The following is a 14,901-nucleotide window of genomic DNA, read 5'->3' on the forward strand; positions in this document are numbered from 1 at the left end:
AAAAACTTCTGATATACTAAAATACTAATTCATTGTCTAAAACCTTTAAAAAGGCCAAAATAACATTGGTTGCACTTTAGTACTCAGCACTGCCCGGTCAACAATTGTGAAAATAGGCTGATGAAAGAAAATGGGAATGATTTATCCAAAATATTACTTTTATTTCAATTAAAATAAAGATTTATTCAAAAGATGACTTTAATTGCACTGGTGTGTTCTGTGTGTCAATACACTCATTCTGCACTCAAAAATCCCTCAGCTGATTTTTTTCAGACTTTTGTGTTGACCATTTGTGCTATTTCCCTCCAGACCGCTAGGTGGCAGTATACTTGCTGTGAGTTAGCGGGTTTGAAACATCAACCGAAGAAGTCGGTCAACAACAACATTCACAATTAGCCTGGAAGCCTCCCGGTGTGTCAAACAAGGAACCGTACCTTCGAGGGTAACAACTCGTCAACCTCTGATTCATTAATTGTTATTGACTGTAAAGGTTTGAAAAATAAAAAGAATAAAATATGCTAACGGTTTGAACAGTGTTGTACAAGTGACAGACTGGTAAATGAGGTCTTACGGCTTCGGCTTCTCTTCATTTTGGATAACCATGTACCATCAAAGCTAAGTATGACAACGTAATTGTGTTAATTCGTCAAAAACAACGGTGGAGATTAATTTTCAAATTGGAAGGGACATGTTAAATTCTGAAATGTATTTGAAATATATTTATATATTACGCTGCCTACTGCTGCGTTGCCACTTTTTAAGTGTTGTTATTCTTGTATTTTGTAGATGTCTGCTCGAAAAATGTGATGAGAGCTGAAACTGGCGGCGAACCTTCGGACTCCTCCGAAAAACGGTACCGGACATTGAAGACCCGCCTTGAGATCCCCTCTTTTTTTATTTTTATTTATTTGTTCACATTTTGCATCAATAATGTTTTTTTCTCACATTTGGTACATGTTGCTTATTTTCTCAATACATTCAAATCTTTTTTAAATAAATATTTGGCTTTTAATTAGGTCTATGTTTGTGTTGTCTCTCCTTTTGTTTAATTTTCCATATAGAACTCAGGATATTGTGTTTTTAAAATATATGGCAGTCTACCACAACCATGAGATCAAATTTTACTGGAGATAAAATGGTTTAGGATCCAATCACCTTTTTATTAAAATAATAGACATAAAATGAAAATGGCGGGAATTTTTTTTAGGTTTTTCCTCAATTCCGCATATTATTGCAGATCACTTCTTTGACTGTCATGAGACACAGAATTGTCCATGCTTTCTATTCAGCTACTGAAGAAAACCATGTTTTATAATCAAAATAACTGTCATGTTCAGTTTACTATCTGTGTTTTGACCAGAGTGTTGAGATAAAGTATGTTTTATGAAATAAGGTACTAATCTTAAATTAAGGTGCCTGTGACTTGTGTGTGTGTGTGTGTGTGTGTGTGTGTGTGTGTGTGTGTGGTGGGGGGGGTCTGTTTTTTTAATAATTCTTTTGTAATATATAAGTTGTATGCAAATTACAAAAAAAAACTTGATTTAATTCTAGCCCTAATGATTTTTAAAAAATAGCAGATTATGACTCCACAAACCACACAAGGAATTGCACATGTATTGCACACACTTTCTCAAACTGTATTTTCTCTCAGTTCCCATCCTTTCCAAACGAACAATGGCGAACGTGTTGACAGACAGCCAAGATGACGCTACAACCGACTTCCTCTACTGCTGTGGAGCTGTTACAGAGGTCCTCAAATGTGGTTCCTGTCAGCTTCACCGTGGACATAAAATACTTTTCCTCATCATTCCCGGTTAGTCACCTGGACTCTGACATGACAATCAAATAATTCACTCAACCTTTATATATATCTTTGTTTTTCATAATGTTGATTCATAACATGAACTGTAATGACCATAATATCAAATGAAATGCAGTCTGAAAAGTTAAAATGCTGGATGATATAGTTTATCTAGTTGTACGAGCATGCTAGAATATAATTGGGCTAATATGTGCTACTATTTTGTTATTAAATACATGTGTAAAACAAAATATTTGTATTGTCCCTTATTGTCCCTTATTGTCCCCATACTGCGCTCCCCGTACAGGTAACCCAGGTGTTGTTGGCTTCTACAGAACCTTCATGCAAACACTTTATAGGGCGTTTGGCTGCCGCCATCCAGTGTGGGCTGTGAGCCACGCAGGCCACTGTACAACCCCAGACAACATGGACATGGTGGCAGGTACGCTTACATGTATTTTTCCTGCTTTAGCAGGGGAAAACACAACTTTCCTCATATTACCTCGAGATCCCATACATAAGTTGTCATTTTATTCAATAACCCAATTATAAAGCTGACATCAGCATGCTAATATGTCACTTACTGATAGAGATAGACCAATAGTGGTAAAAATGATTGAAGATTCAGGCAATTTAGATTTTTTTTCCATTTAACTGTAATTTCTCTCATGTCAACAAAATAGGAGACACGTGTTCTTTATATGCTCTTACTTTGTAATTAAATTTCAAGTCACAATTGTGGTGGGTTATCGTTCCTTCAGAACAGTGTGATTTGGTACTTTGTTGGGAGACATGTTAAGATGAGAATTTATAATAAATAGTCCAGAGTTGTGAAATCAACCATATTAACCAATAAGCAACAAGGCTACATTTGATATTGAGAAACAGTTTTGTGTCCAATTTTTTGTCATTGAATTCTTCTAAGTAAATGTGAAATTACTTTTTTCCTTTATTTTCCTAAAGCCCCTGTTATCTGTAAGCTTTCACCGTGTGGTACAAGTCCAGATGCTGGTGATTTTTTTTACGATTGCGCCAGTATAAACATTTCAATGCAAGTCTGATACATTTTCTTTTGTGCAGACGCTGCGTGGACCGTCAGCCAGGATGTGTTTGGCCTTAACGGTCAGATTGAACACAAGCTGGACTTCCTCAGGAAATATGTCCCCCTTGAGACACAGCTGGTCTTGATAGGACATTCCATAGGCTGCTACATCATTTTGGAGATAATGAGGAGAAATCCTGAACTCAAGGCAAACTGCATTGCTACATTTCTAGATCTGCAAGCCTTTTTTTTTTTTTTTTTTTTTTTTTAAATATAAAATTCAAATTTTTTTTTTTTTTATTTTACCTTGTGTTTGCCAGAGAATTTCAAATGAACCAGGAGATGCTAACAGTGACTTTCTTCCATGCAGGTGTTAAAAGCTGTCATGCTGTTCCCCACCATTGAGCGCATGGCTCTCACACCTCAGGGCAAGATCATGACCCCTGTGTTGTGTCACATGCGCTACTTGGCCTATCTAGTTCTGTTCTTTGTCTCTCTGCTGCCCGAAGGACTTAAGAAGAGTCTCGTCAGGATGGCGTTTGGTAGACTCAGGTCCCTAGACCAGTCTGTCATCCATCCTACAGTTGGCCTCCTCAGTGGGGACTGCGCAGGTACGGCACTGAAATCAGTGCTGCTGTTTTTCAGGATTTGAAAAGAATTTGAGTTTTTGAAGCTACTAGTGCCAAATCAGTGATTTCATCCATATGTTAACTATATCGAAAGATATAGAGCAAAATAACTATTTTTCCCCTCTCTTTGTAGCAAATGCAATGTATATGGGGGGTCAGGAGATGAGGAAAGTCCTGGAAAGAGATAACATAACTATCATGAAACACATTGAGAAGGTATGCAAAAGCTCCAGTGGTCTGATGATTGTCAGTCATCAATAAATGGGTTATTATTTTTGCTTTTTTTTTTATTTATTTTTTTCTAATTAAAAGAGGATTGTCTATTGTTTTCATAAATCTTGACTTCTGAAAAAAACTTGATTTCTGAAATTTTGATTTGATTTATGCCAATTTTTTCATTGGATGATATAAGGAAATGTGAGTTATAAAAAGATGTTAGTAATCTCATGAACCGCAGGCGCCCAAGTGGATTTAACAAAATATTGCACAATGGTATATAATTGTCAAATAATTTTGGCAACAAAGTATCATGGTTAAATCTTAATTGTGTGATATACACCCCTGGAATTATATAAGAAATGGAAAAAGGCATAGGTGTAAGGGACCACTGCGTAAGTTTTAATGTATCTAAACAATCTTTTGAGTGTGCAATTTAATGAGGTGAATTTTCCACACGTCTGTTTTCAGCTGATATTTTATTATGGAGCAACAGACCACTGGTGCCCGGTGCAGTATTATCATGACATCAAGCAGGACTTTCCAACTGGAGACTTCAGACTGTGTGAAAACGGCTTCCGTCACGCCTTTGTTCTGGATGCGGGGCGAGAGGTCGCAGAGATGGTAGCAGAATGGATCCAAGACAATGTGAGGACTTGAACTCCTGTCAGTCACAGATGAACTCTGAAGATTAATTGAGTTTTTGTTTTGAAGTTGATTAATTTATGACATTCCTTAATCATGAATCAACACATTAAACCACAAACAGTAATAATGATAGTTTTGGCCTTGGGCTTGATGTCATAGAACAAGTGCTGTGATATTGTCTTTTTATACGCTGTAATTTATTGATCTAGCAGATTGTTTTGACGAATGCCATAATGTTATGGTGTAAAAAATAAATCATGTAAATTCCACTATGTCCTTGTATGTGTCCTGAAGAGTAACATTTACCACATGAGAACTGAGTCCTGTCTTAGGCAAGATTCCGATTTTTGAACTATTGATTGATTGTTAATTGAATTCTATATCTAAAAGCATATCATAGGAAATGTTTAAAGGCCACCTGCCTAATGATCATGTTTCTTTTGGACATTGTTTGGTCTACTTCAGCTGTCAACCCTGCAATAATCAAAACATGTGTTACTGTCTTTTGCTGATACACTATCATCCAGCGACAAGCACCATGGGTACAAAGTCTCATTTTACAGCCTTATCTGAAAGTGTTGTTTTTTTTTCAATTACATCTGCTGGTACAGGCCCAAAAATTGCTTCTGCTATTGCCCTCAGTGCACCAGTTAACTGAACAACAGATATTTTTTTCAGTGAACTGATGGCAATTTGCAAAATATGTTTTTTTTAAAAAAAAGATCTTTAGGAAGCGGCTCAATCAGGGCTCTACATATCAACATTATGAAATATAACCTTAGGAATGTAGACAGCCTAAGGTTAAGTAGTAGAACACGGTGAATTGGGAGAGCAGCATGAGGCAAGAGGGTCGCTGCAAGTCTAATGGAGGAACAAGAATAGCCAGTTGCACCCACGACCAAAGCCCCGATCACGGTGAGTTATGTTACACCACATTGTGCACTTCAGTTTGTTATAGTGTAATATAGCTGCCCCTAATTTCTTCCAGGTGACACGTCTTAAACCAGACATCCAACTCCTGCATTCGTGGACAAAGGTAACCTCACACACTCACCTGTCACACATCGGTGTAGCAGTCCCTCCTATCATTGGTTGTAAAAACAGAGCCAATGATAAGTACGTTGGTTAAATGGCCTCATTCAGGCCAAAGACCATCGATTTTTCTGCATATTAATTTCACCAGCCGCAGTTTAAATCTCCACTAACAGTGATTTGTAGATACAGCCCAGAAGGCACTAGCACCTCTTGAGAGATTTGTGGCTGGCCTGTCAAATATATCCTGCCAAATATATCCGCTTAAACGTGGTTTGCCGGCTCATCCCCTGGGCCAGCCGCGCCGAGTTAAATTCTGCTCAAGATGAAATATTAAGTGCCTCACTAATGGAGAGCCTGTCATGGACACACTAAAGTTGTCTTTTTATTTCACTCTGTTAGCTTCACGCTAAGCAACCATATTCGTCCCTTGTCTTTCACACCAAACCATCTCGTGAGAGTGTAGTGCCCGATGTTGTGTGTGAGGTGTATAAATCTAGACCAGGGGTGGGCAACCTACGGCTTGGGGCCACATCCGGCCCGCCAAAGATTGGTACAGAATTCATACTTGATGTGACTGATTGGATCAATGAATGTGGGGGCAGGAGATAAACAGGAGATTATTTCAGTTTTGTAGCTACTTGAGAACACTTGGGAATTTTCCTGAGCTGAATGACACAGATTGGCTTTGTGATTTAGCCTTCGCTGTGGACATAGTGACACACGTGAATGAGCTGGACGTGAAGCTACAAGAGAAAAAACGGTTTGTGCATGAAATGTAAGCAAACATCAGAGCCTTCAAAACCAAGCTTGTTTATTTTCAAAGCAAATGTCACACGAGTCTGATATGTACTGTTAACAAATGCGTTTTTTTGTTTTAATGTGTATTGTATCACGTGCTGACCCGGCCCATCTGTTAAATTTTAAAAGTCATTGCGGCCCCTAAGCCAAAAAGTTTGCCCACCCCTGATCTAGACTGTTGGTCAATGTGATGTATATTATTTAAAAGCAACATCTGCTCTCCTTGGTCTTGTCACTGCATCTGACTGTCTCCTTACACCAGGGGTGTCTAAATATTTTGCAAAGAGGGCCATATTTTGGTGAGGCGAAATGTGAATTACCACCCGACATTCTTTTAACCAATATCATTAAATGCAACTGAACTTTATCAACATTCCTTTTTTTAGCTCGTCACAATTTTTGAAATGGGCTGTAAAGATCACACAATGCCCTCTGACCCTTGTGACAAGGATCAAAAGGGTCAAAGTTTCCCTTGGTGAGAGTGTAGCGACAGGTCTTCTGCCATCTTCTAGTGAAATATAAAATAGCTTCTGGTACACTGTGTTTTATACTGTGGTCAACTGTGCTGGTGGCTGCATATGATTGATTTATGACAGAGGCTGCGGGCGGGTGTAAATTTGAACGCAGGCTGCATTTGGCCCACGGGCCGGACTTTGGACATGCCTGCCCAATACAGATGGAATAAGCAACATCTGACTGATATGTTGTGCGTGGTTCTCTAAGGGGAGAGGCTTGAGCATAATAAGATCAAAATTTCCTGAAAGCACCCAGAAACAGAATCTTAGATCGTCATTTCTGTAGTTTTGAGTTACATAACAAGTGGATATTCTGTCATTTCTAGAGGCACAATTGATGGATCGCATAAAGTATAAAGGGCATTTATGTGAACCCAACCTTGAGAGCTTGCAAATTTCTGTCATTCTGAGTCATTCCAAAGTTTTGCCATAAGACACAGAAACACGCTGTAGGAAGTATAATGGGGGTAGAACTTACAGAAGGGCAGCAGTGGTCTTTTCCCATCAGTGTTTTCAGCAACTGTTATCCATCCACATCATGTTCTTCAATATCATTCCTGTTCAGTGTTATCTAAATGGTCTCTTTCTAATTATAAGAACTTTACTGTCATATATTTTTGTTATAACGTGTATTTAATTCTGTGCTAAGCTACCTCCGGGATTACTTTTAACTGTTTTTTCTTGATACCACTCCATCAATGTTTTTACTGCTCTCAATAATTGCCTGGTTTTCAGTCTGCAATTTACAAAAAGAGCTTTTATTTTATATCAAATACATGTGTTGCAGGTTAAGGGCCTTTACATTTGAGGTAATTGGTGTCCTTTTTTGTTTTTTTTTTTGCACTTCTAAATTGTTCTGAAAATATTTGCTGTCTTTGGAACTGGAATGCTGCTTTTGTTGGAGCAGCTTAAAATGTGGAGTTGGCAAGCTTTGACTCTTAACCCCGCAGGTATTGACTGATGTCATTAGGCATACATTTTCCTGAAAAGGGTCCCAGAGCTCCCGCCCCCTCTGCTTTGTCAGAATGGAATTTATACCGATTTCCAAAACCGCGTCTTCACACAGCAGGTGGTGTCCCCTTTTTTATTCGGGCCAAATTTGTCCCCTCCTTAGCCATAAAGTTTCCAGTCCTCCCACTCTAGACTGCCTGACGAGGTTTTAAAGGAACAAAAACAATGCCTGGGTAAAGAATGGATTTTCGTCATCTTATCGGGTTTTTTAGCATCCTGTTTTTCACGTACTCCCTGTAAATTTATACGGTTTGTGAAGGGAAAACAGCCTTCCAATGTGTGCTTGTTCTTATTTCTTCCTCGTCTTGCTGGGGGAAAAGGCTGTCCTCGAAAAAGTTCATGTTATTTCTTCATGCCGGTAAAACTTGCACAATTTGTGAAGTCCTCCAAGGCATTCATTGTAATTAGCGGTGTCTTTGCCAGTTTACACAGGTTGTATTGAGTTAACGTGAAGTGAGATGAAGATCCTGATAAGTGCTATCCAGTTTTGCTTGCCCAGGGTAACTAAAACTACTGAGGAATATATATTTTTTATTATCGTTGCAGTGCAGTTAAACAAAATGATTTAGGCCTGATGGAGGACAGAATACTATCAGTAGCGAAAATATGGAGCAGACCATGGAGAAACCATATTTACCACAGATTCGTAATGCAATTTCTTCAAAGTATAAATAAGCGTGTGTCGTGCAGATCAGATATCCTGACTCTTTGGTTTAGTTTATTCTTTTTGTGGAGTTTTGCTTCCCAAGTTCATTGTATTCAGGTTAAATGTCACATTTCAAGCAATCAGAAGTCCACATCATTGGATTTGAATAGCACTTTTAACTGAGTTGGTCAGGGTCTTTTGCCAGCACTGTTACTTCAGATATTCCTGATCAACCATTAGACCCAGCAGGAGGCGGCATTGACCCAGAAAGTGACATGTGGTCACTCAGCAGCTGAGCTGAGACGCCACAGGGAGTAAGCTTTTTAGACACGCCTGAAAAAATGCGTATAAGAATGAGTATAAAAGGAAATGTTAGAATGACGAAAAAATTAAAACATCCTGTTAAAGAGCGAGTCACTTGAAAGTAATAGTGGTAACCCTCTGGTTGTGATAGTTGACACTTTTTGGCACATGACCGTCTCTCTATTTCATGTTTGAGTTTAAAATCACCTGTGTCAGCACGCTGTCTTCTCCCTAAACAGGTGTGCAGAATAAGTATATCAGAGATAGGAGTTATTATGCCGCTTTAAGAACAAATTCACGCAAAAGAACCAATGTGCTTGAGCAGTAAAAAACTTTTTTTTACATATTACATGAAGACAAAAATAAGGTTCAAAGTAATAATCTTCAGGAAAGGTGAAAAGATACTAGACAAACACATGTTTATGATAATTATAACATTCTGTTTTGACACAATATTAATATTTTGCCCAGAAATTGTCGTATAGCTGTTCTTTCAACCATCAATATTCGAAACAGCCATTATTATTTCAAAATTCTAATCTGTTCTTTATCTGAATGCTCAGATTCAGTTTCTATGTGGTGAGGTATTGCTTTCCATAAAATGCCTCCAATTCAGTGACTCTTGTTTTAGTTCAAAAACGTGAAAAAAGGGGGAAAATAATTTTAGTGCGTCTCTGGAAGGATGAACCCTAAAACAGTGTTTTGTTGAAGGTGGAAAGCTCCATCTAAAAGTGGTCCAAAATCTCCCCTGTTTTCATCTGGTTTGGGATCTGGTGACTTCAGAGGCCAAAGTATGTTATTCCCATCATTTCTGTCTCAATAAACTTTTGGTCGACCCTCCCGTATTTTACTGAACCGACTCTTCCTCCACAGCCTATTTATTCAGCTTGGTTTTTTTTCCTGAACATCTTTCCCGTGGGTTTTACTGACTTAATGTAACACACAGTAATAATGTGTTTTTTTTTTTGTTTTTTTTTTTGCTCAAATTAAGGAAAAGCTGAACTTTCTTGACATCTGTTTTTGTTTCTTGTAAAAAGTTCAGAGTACATCTTGGCCTTTTGATTCTCCCCTCTGCTACCCATCTAGTAACCTCAGCAGAGGAAAATGTGAACTAATCATATTGTAGTGAAACTCATAAGGCACATCCTACCACAGTTTTGCAGTGATTGCAGTGATTTTCTTTCGTCCTCTAATAACAAGAAGTTTTCTTGCCGTTAGAGGAAGAAATATTAATATTGAGTCTTTTTTTTTGTTTGCATGATTTATGTTTTTAAGTCTGCTATTTCTGGCTTCACTGCTCTTGAAAAAAAAAGACCTATCTGATCATGTTCTTGCAAACTGTTATCTGTAGAGAAATACCAAAAAAGTTAATTACTTTAAATACTCTAACCCTAATAATAACCCAAAAAAACACTCCATACTTTAAAACATATATTTCAATCCAATCAATGTGTTTTTACTGTGATGAAATTGCAGTAATTTAGGACTTGATGTAAGTCCTGGGGACCTGAAATGAAATATTAAAAAAATATTCACTAAATGTCAAATTCAAGGGTTCAGGTTTGATGCCATTGTGCCATCCTCACACAAAAAAAGAGTGAGAATACAGGTCTAAAAATTTCTTTACTTACATTTCTTTTTGATGCATTTTTTGGAAAGCAAACTGAATAGAAATAGGTTCTGAACAATTTATTATCAATTGATTATCAAAATCATATTTATTGTATTAATTGTGGTTAAAATTCGACAGAACTTGCCAATGAATGGTCAAAGCGCTATCTTATCCTCATTCCTCTGTGGCACCAATACACTGACTTTAACTTTATATAAAGAAAAAAATACATAGAATTAAAATACCTACAAAAAATGACAGAACAATATACTAGCAAAAGGCCACACCGCTCTGCGGCCTGATGTCTTAAAAGCAGTTTGCCTCCCTAAAATATTTTCAATGATTCATAATCCCAGTATAGACATTTTGTCCTGTCCTTACTTTTATCCATGTTCTTATTTAAATTGCAGGTCATTATATTTTTGTAGACACCTCATACAGCATTCAGGAAAACCAAGAGAGTATTCAAGTCCACAGCGGTGGCAGCATTTGTAGGGCACAGTGCCATACAACACACAGCCTGCATATATAATTGTTCTGCAGGTCCTCCTCCAGTACATTTCATAAGCTTGTTCTGAAATCGTGCTTCTCAGTTAAAGTGAAATCTTATCCTTTAACATGATGGATATCTCTCCTTAATGGCAAGAGGAGGCCCACAGAGTTCATACATGACGGTTTCTTACATACCTGTATTCCACCAATCCTTAGTCGTGGACTTCAGCTCTAACTCAATTTGGGGAACCTCTTTGTCAAGCTTGATTGTCGATTTGAAGGTCATGATATGGGTTATGATTTACCCATCAGGAACTTTCTGACCTTTCCCTATCTTTTTTATATTAGATTTACATTTAACGCAGCGTTCAGCGTTCAGGTCAACATTATCTCCCGTTTGCCTTAATAGCAGAGACATACATTAGCCTCTGTACTTAATTGTTGTTGCACTTTTTTGACAGTCCTTTGTAAAGCTTATCCCGTTGGCTTGGGTCTCCTAGTCATCCATAAAAAATGTGTAGCATGCTGCTCAAACTTAAAATTTCCATATAAAATGTGTATCATGCTGCTAATACTTAAACACCCATAAAGTAACCACATGACAAAAAATGGGGGCAACATGTCTGGGAAGGTTCTCAGTCATCCAGGTCAAGGAACTTGTAAAACCTTGTAATAGGAACGAGACTTGTTCTCTTCTTTTTGTTTTTATTTTTGAGACTTATCATTTCCTCTTAGAGGGGTTTCATAACAGAAGAGGCCTCTAAGAGTCTAAAGATCTTAAAAAAAAAATAAAAAAAATTGAACAAATCCAATTGCCATGACCAGATTTTAAAAGGAGCATATGACTAAAGGAATCCTCTGGGAAAATGTGGCATCTAACACTGTGCAATGCCTCTGAACCTTAAATTGACCAGATTCATGAAATATATAAAATGAATCATTTTTAAAATTATTTCTCGCACCATGTCAAATGAAGAGCATGTTGACTGGAATCACCTCATAGGTGTCTGCATCAGGAATCCATTTGAACCATTGGTTTTCACCTAAATCCTGGTTTAAATTGGTAAAAAATGAATATAATTGTGAAATTGTGTACTTGACCTGGATACATTTTATAAGAGGTCAGCTTGGCCCATTATTGTTACGGTAGATAGTCTAAATCAAGGTACAACCAAAACAACAAACATTTCTTGGATCTGTTCCTATTTTAGTTTTTCTTTTTATAACTTTCATATGAACACATGTTCATATAAACCCCTTTCAAAACTGAAAATAGTAGTAAGAATGAATCCAACAATTTTGGAAGCACTCTAATGAGAATGTCAGGGACAGCAAGATTGCAGCATTTCAATTTGAGACACAGGGGAGACACCACCGGAATGCAATAATTCATTTTGTTTTTGTGATTGTTGTGGCACACAATATGGGTCGTCGATAAAATTATAGGTCAGTAATGCAACAGTGTCCCTGGCTCTCTACAGAACCTCAGCATAAATGCTCTAAGTCAAAACAAACAAACAAAAAAAAACATTCTTCATTTTATTTAATTGTATGATTCGGAGAAAGAAAAAAAAATACTCTTGTGTCACCAAAGAGTACAGAATTATTACAAGCTTGATCAGTGGCAAATGCATGAGCTGGCAGGAAGTATGAAAGGACTATTGACCTGTCTGAAAGGACAGACAGAAAGCAAACATCCAAATAAATACACAAATCTACAAGGCAGATACAACATCAACAAGATGGACCTAGTTATAGCATGTGAATGAAATGTATTTTATATTGATTTTACATCTGGTCAACATGTCCTTTCAAGGTTATCTCTGGTGGTGGCCTGTTGTCATTGACCACTCATTGGTAAACACAAGCAAAATAATGGTAGTTTTGAGCAACCAGGCAAATATACTGAAATACAAGTCTTTAAAGGGCTGCAGAAAAGTCTGTTTATCGATGTTAGTCTAAAGTTAAAATGCTAGATTCTTTGGATGGTATTTGAAAAAAAAGTTACTATGTAGAGGTTTGCTTAAATCCACTATGGAGTTTTTTTCTGTTTGTAAAAAGGATGGCGGGGATTGCTGGTATGCTATTACTGATTTATAGGAATAGAAATCAAGAGCAGGAATCGAAATTTCTTCCTCAATGGGGGCTAGCAAATTAATTGTGTGCCGTTCCAAATGTTTTCCTGCGATGTTTGAGAAGATACCCAAGCTGCTTCTCTGTACGAAAGGAGACTAAGGCTGGATGGAAAATAACAGGAGCACGAACCGAAGATGCATCATTGACATAAATAACATTTAAGTTGGAATCAATTCATTTTGGGTTCTCCTCAAAGCAAAGCTGATGAAGCGCTTACATGTCAAAGTATGTAATGCAATACTGTATGAATTAACATTAAATATCTCAGATATTCTTCCCCTATGTAGTTGTTTGAAAACAAAACTACATGATTGTACCTGCATGGCCATTGTCACAGGGCTGCAGGGGTTTATGTGAGAAAGGGGCCTGTAAAGGTAACCTTCCTTGACCCTTACCACTTATGGCTGCAATCAGTTTTCCTCTCTGAACACATTTTCCATCAGTTGTTACACCAACAGCACCTTAGATTTTCCAGTTCTACCTGCATCCCCTCTTTTATTGAAGGCAGACAGTTGTAGGGAATCTGACAAAATCAGGGCACCTGAAAAAAAAAGGAAAATCACTTCATTTCATGTCTGGATACAGATATGTGATAAAGACGGTAAATGCTTTCTGAAGAGCCTTTCCACTGTCACAAAGAGGCTTGAAAATAACGTGTTTATCCTCACAATCATTCAAACATTGATGGTGGAGCATGTTATTTCAAGCACACACTCCACCTAAGGGCCATCTAAGATAAGATAATACTTTCCATTGGGGATGTAAGATATACATTTGCTAATTTTCATTTTGCTCCATCACGTGAACACTGCTTCCTTAATTGGTACGTTGCTAAAATACATAGGTTGATATATAGGTTGAGATTTATAAATCTCTGTATTCGTGCATTCTTGGGGGACCAATTTCACACATCTTATTCAGATGGCACATCCTTTTTTGTCTTTATCCATTTAAGTTGAACTTCTAGTCATCTTTGGTGACCGTCTTTTGATTACTTGATTTCTGGCATGTGGTGACATTCATGATGTCTAACTGGGCAGCGGATTTGCGTGTGTTTTTTGTTTCTAACTTTTTTTTTTTAGAGACAGTGACATTGAGGAAAAGACAGGAGGCAAAGCTGGAGGTCATGGAGATGAAGATGTATAGGAAGGATGAAAAGCATCTGGAATGTGTTCATCAGAGGGACAGCACATGTTTGGTGTCTTGGAAAAGTCAGATAGAGATGGTTTGGAAAATGCACAGAGAAGGGATAGTGAAGATCTTGGTAGAAGAATGCTGAGTTTGGGACTTTCAGGCAGGGGGTTTGAGTGAAAGAGGACAGGAAGGTAGTTGGTGTGAGGGAAGAGGATGCAGAAAAAAGGGTTAGATGGAGGCAGATGATTTGCAGTTGCGACCCTTGAGGGGGCAGCCAAAAGGAAACAAAGCTAACTTAAACAAACAGTTGATGTCTCCAAGACATGCAGTGTATGTGCCAAATGCCTGCAGAGCTTGACGCCATAATGTTTGCCAATGATCCAGTCCATCTTCTCAGACTAAAACTGAACTGGAGAGCCTTCACAAAGAGTTGTCGTCTGCTGTACAAGGACGGTGTTTGTGCTACCACTACAAAAAAAGGAACAGAGGAAAAGAACTTGGCAATAATTGAGCATACAGTTGACTAATGGTATCTATAGAGACATTTACAAAACTAAAGGTTTAGTAACCCACGTTACTTGCAAGTCATTTTTTACAGCTCATTTTTGACTCTGCTTCAGTGGCATAGGCCAGTCTCGAGTGTTAGATTAAGTGTTGAGATGGGAGCACAAAAATTTTGGTCCGCAACCCCCTCCCTCTCCCACAGTCCCGCATTCGATTTCACGTGAACTGAGGACTTCCACTTCTATGCTGCAGAACTCGTCTCAGCCTGGAGGATTAAGCCAGGATAGAAACCTCCAATCTCTCCTTTGCCTGTGCCCTGTTTAATTTATCACCAATATGAGGAGAGTGAGAGAGAGGCTGCGAGACAGAGAGTGCATGC

The 14,901-nt window shown here is 38.0% G+C and overlaps 1 protein-coding gene across 3 annotated transcripts; it reads left to right on the plus strand.

Annotated features, from left to right (window-relative positions):
• The first annotated feature begins 357 nt into the window (after positions 1-357).
• On the plus strand, positions 358-4,605 carry ldah (lipid droplet associated hydrolase). Of its 3 annotated transcripts, XM_086160599.1 has the most exons (9): positions 390-442; positions 535-619; positions 787-853; positions 1,652-1,813; positions 2,109-2,243; positions 2,882-3,051; positions 3,214-3,454; positions 3,606-3,688; positions 4,160-4,605. In XM_086160599.1, exons 4-9 carry the CDS (start codon positions 1,675-1,677, stop codon positions 4,346-4,348), a joined length of 957 nt encoding a protein of 318 aa, XP_086016725.1. In that variant the 5' UTR covers positions 390-442; positions 535-619; positions 787-853; positions 1,652-1,674; the 3' UTR covers positions 4,349-4,605. The 3 variants fall into 3 exon arrangements, with proteins under 3 accessions (XP_086016724.1, XP_086016725.1, XP_086016726.1); XM_086160598.1 differs by lacking the exon at positions 535-619 and having other exon boundaries at positions 358-442; XM_086160600.1 differs by lacking the exon at positions 390-442 and having other exon boundaries at positions 453-619.
• Positions 4,606-14,901: the final 10,296 nt, after the last annotated feature.

The sequence above is a fragment of the Fistularia commersonii genome, chromosome 15 (genome assembly GCF_037954325.1).
Source record: "Fistularia commersonii isolate RoL2024-O1a breed Wild chromosome 15, RoL_Fcom_v1.0, whole genome shotgun sequence".
NCBI lineage: Eukaryota > Metazoa > Chordata > Actinopteri > Syngnathiformes > Fistulariidae > Fistularia > Fistularia commersonii.

Bases quoted from the DNA above. Each gene is read 5' to 3' on its own strand.
- ldah (XM_086160598.1), top strand. From the start codon at position 1,675: ATGGCGAACGTGTTGACAGACAGCCAAGATGACGCTACAACCGACTTC. The intron at 3,052-3,213 runs GCAAACTGCATT...TCTTCCATGCAG, and splicing joins GGAGAAATCCTGAACTCAAG to GTGTTAAAAGCTGTCATGCT. The intron at 3,455-3,605 runs GTACGGCACTGA...CTCTCTTTGTAG, and splicing joins CCTCAGTGGGGACTGCGCAG to CAAATGCAATGTATATGGGG.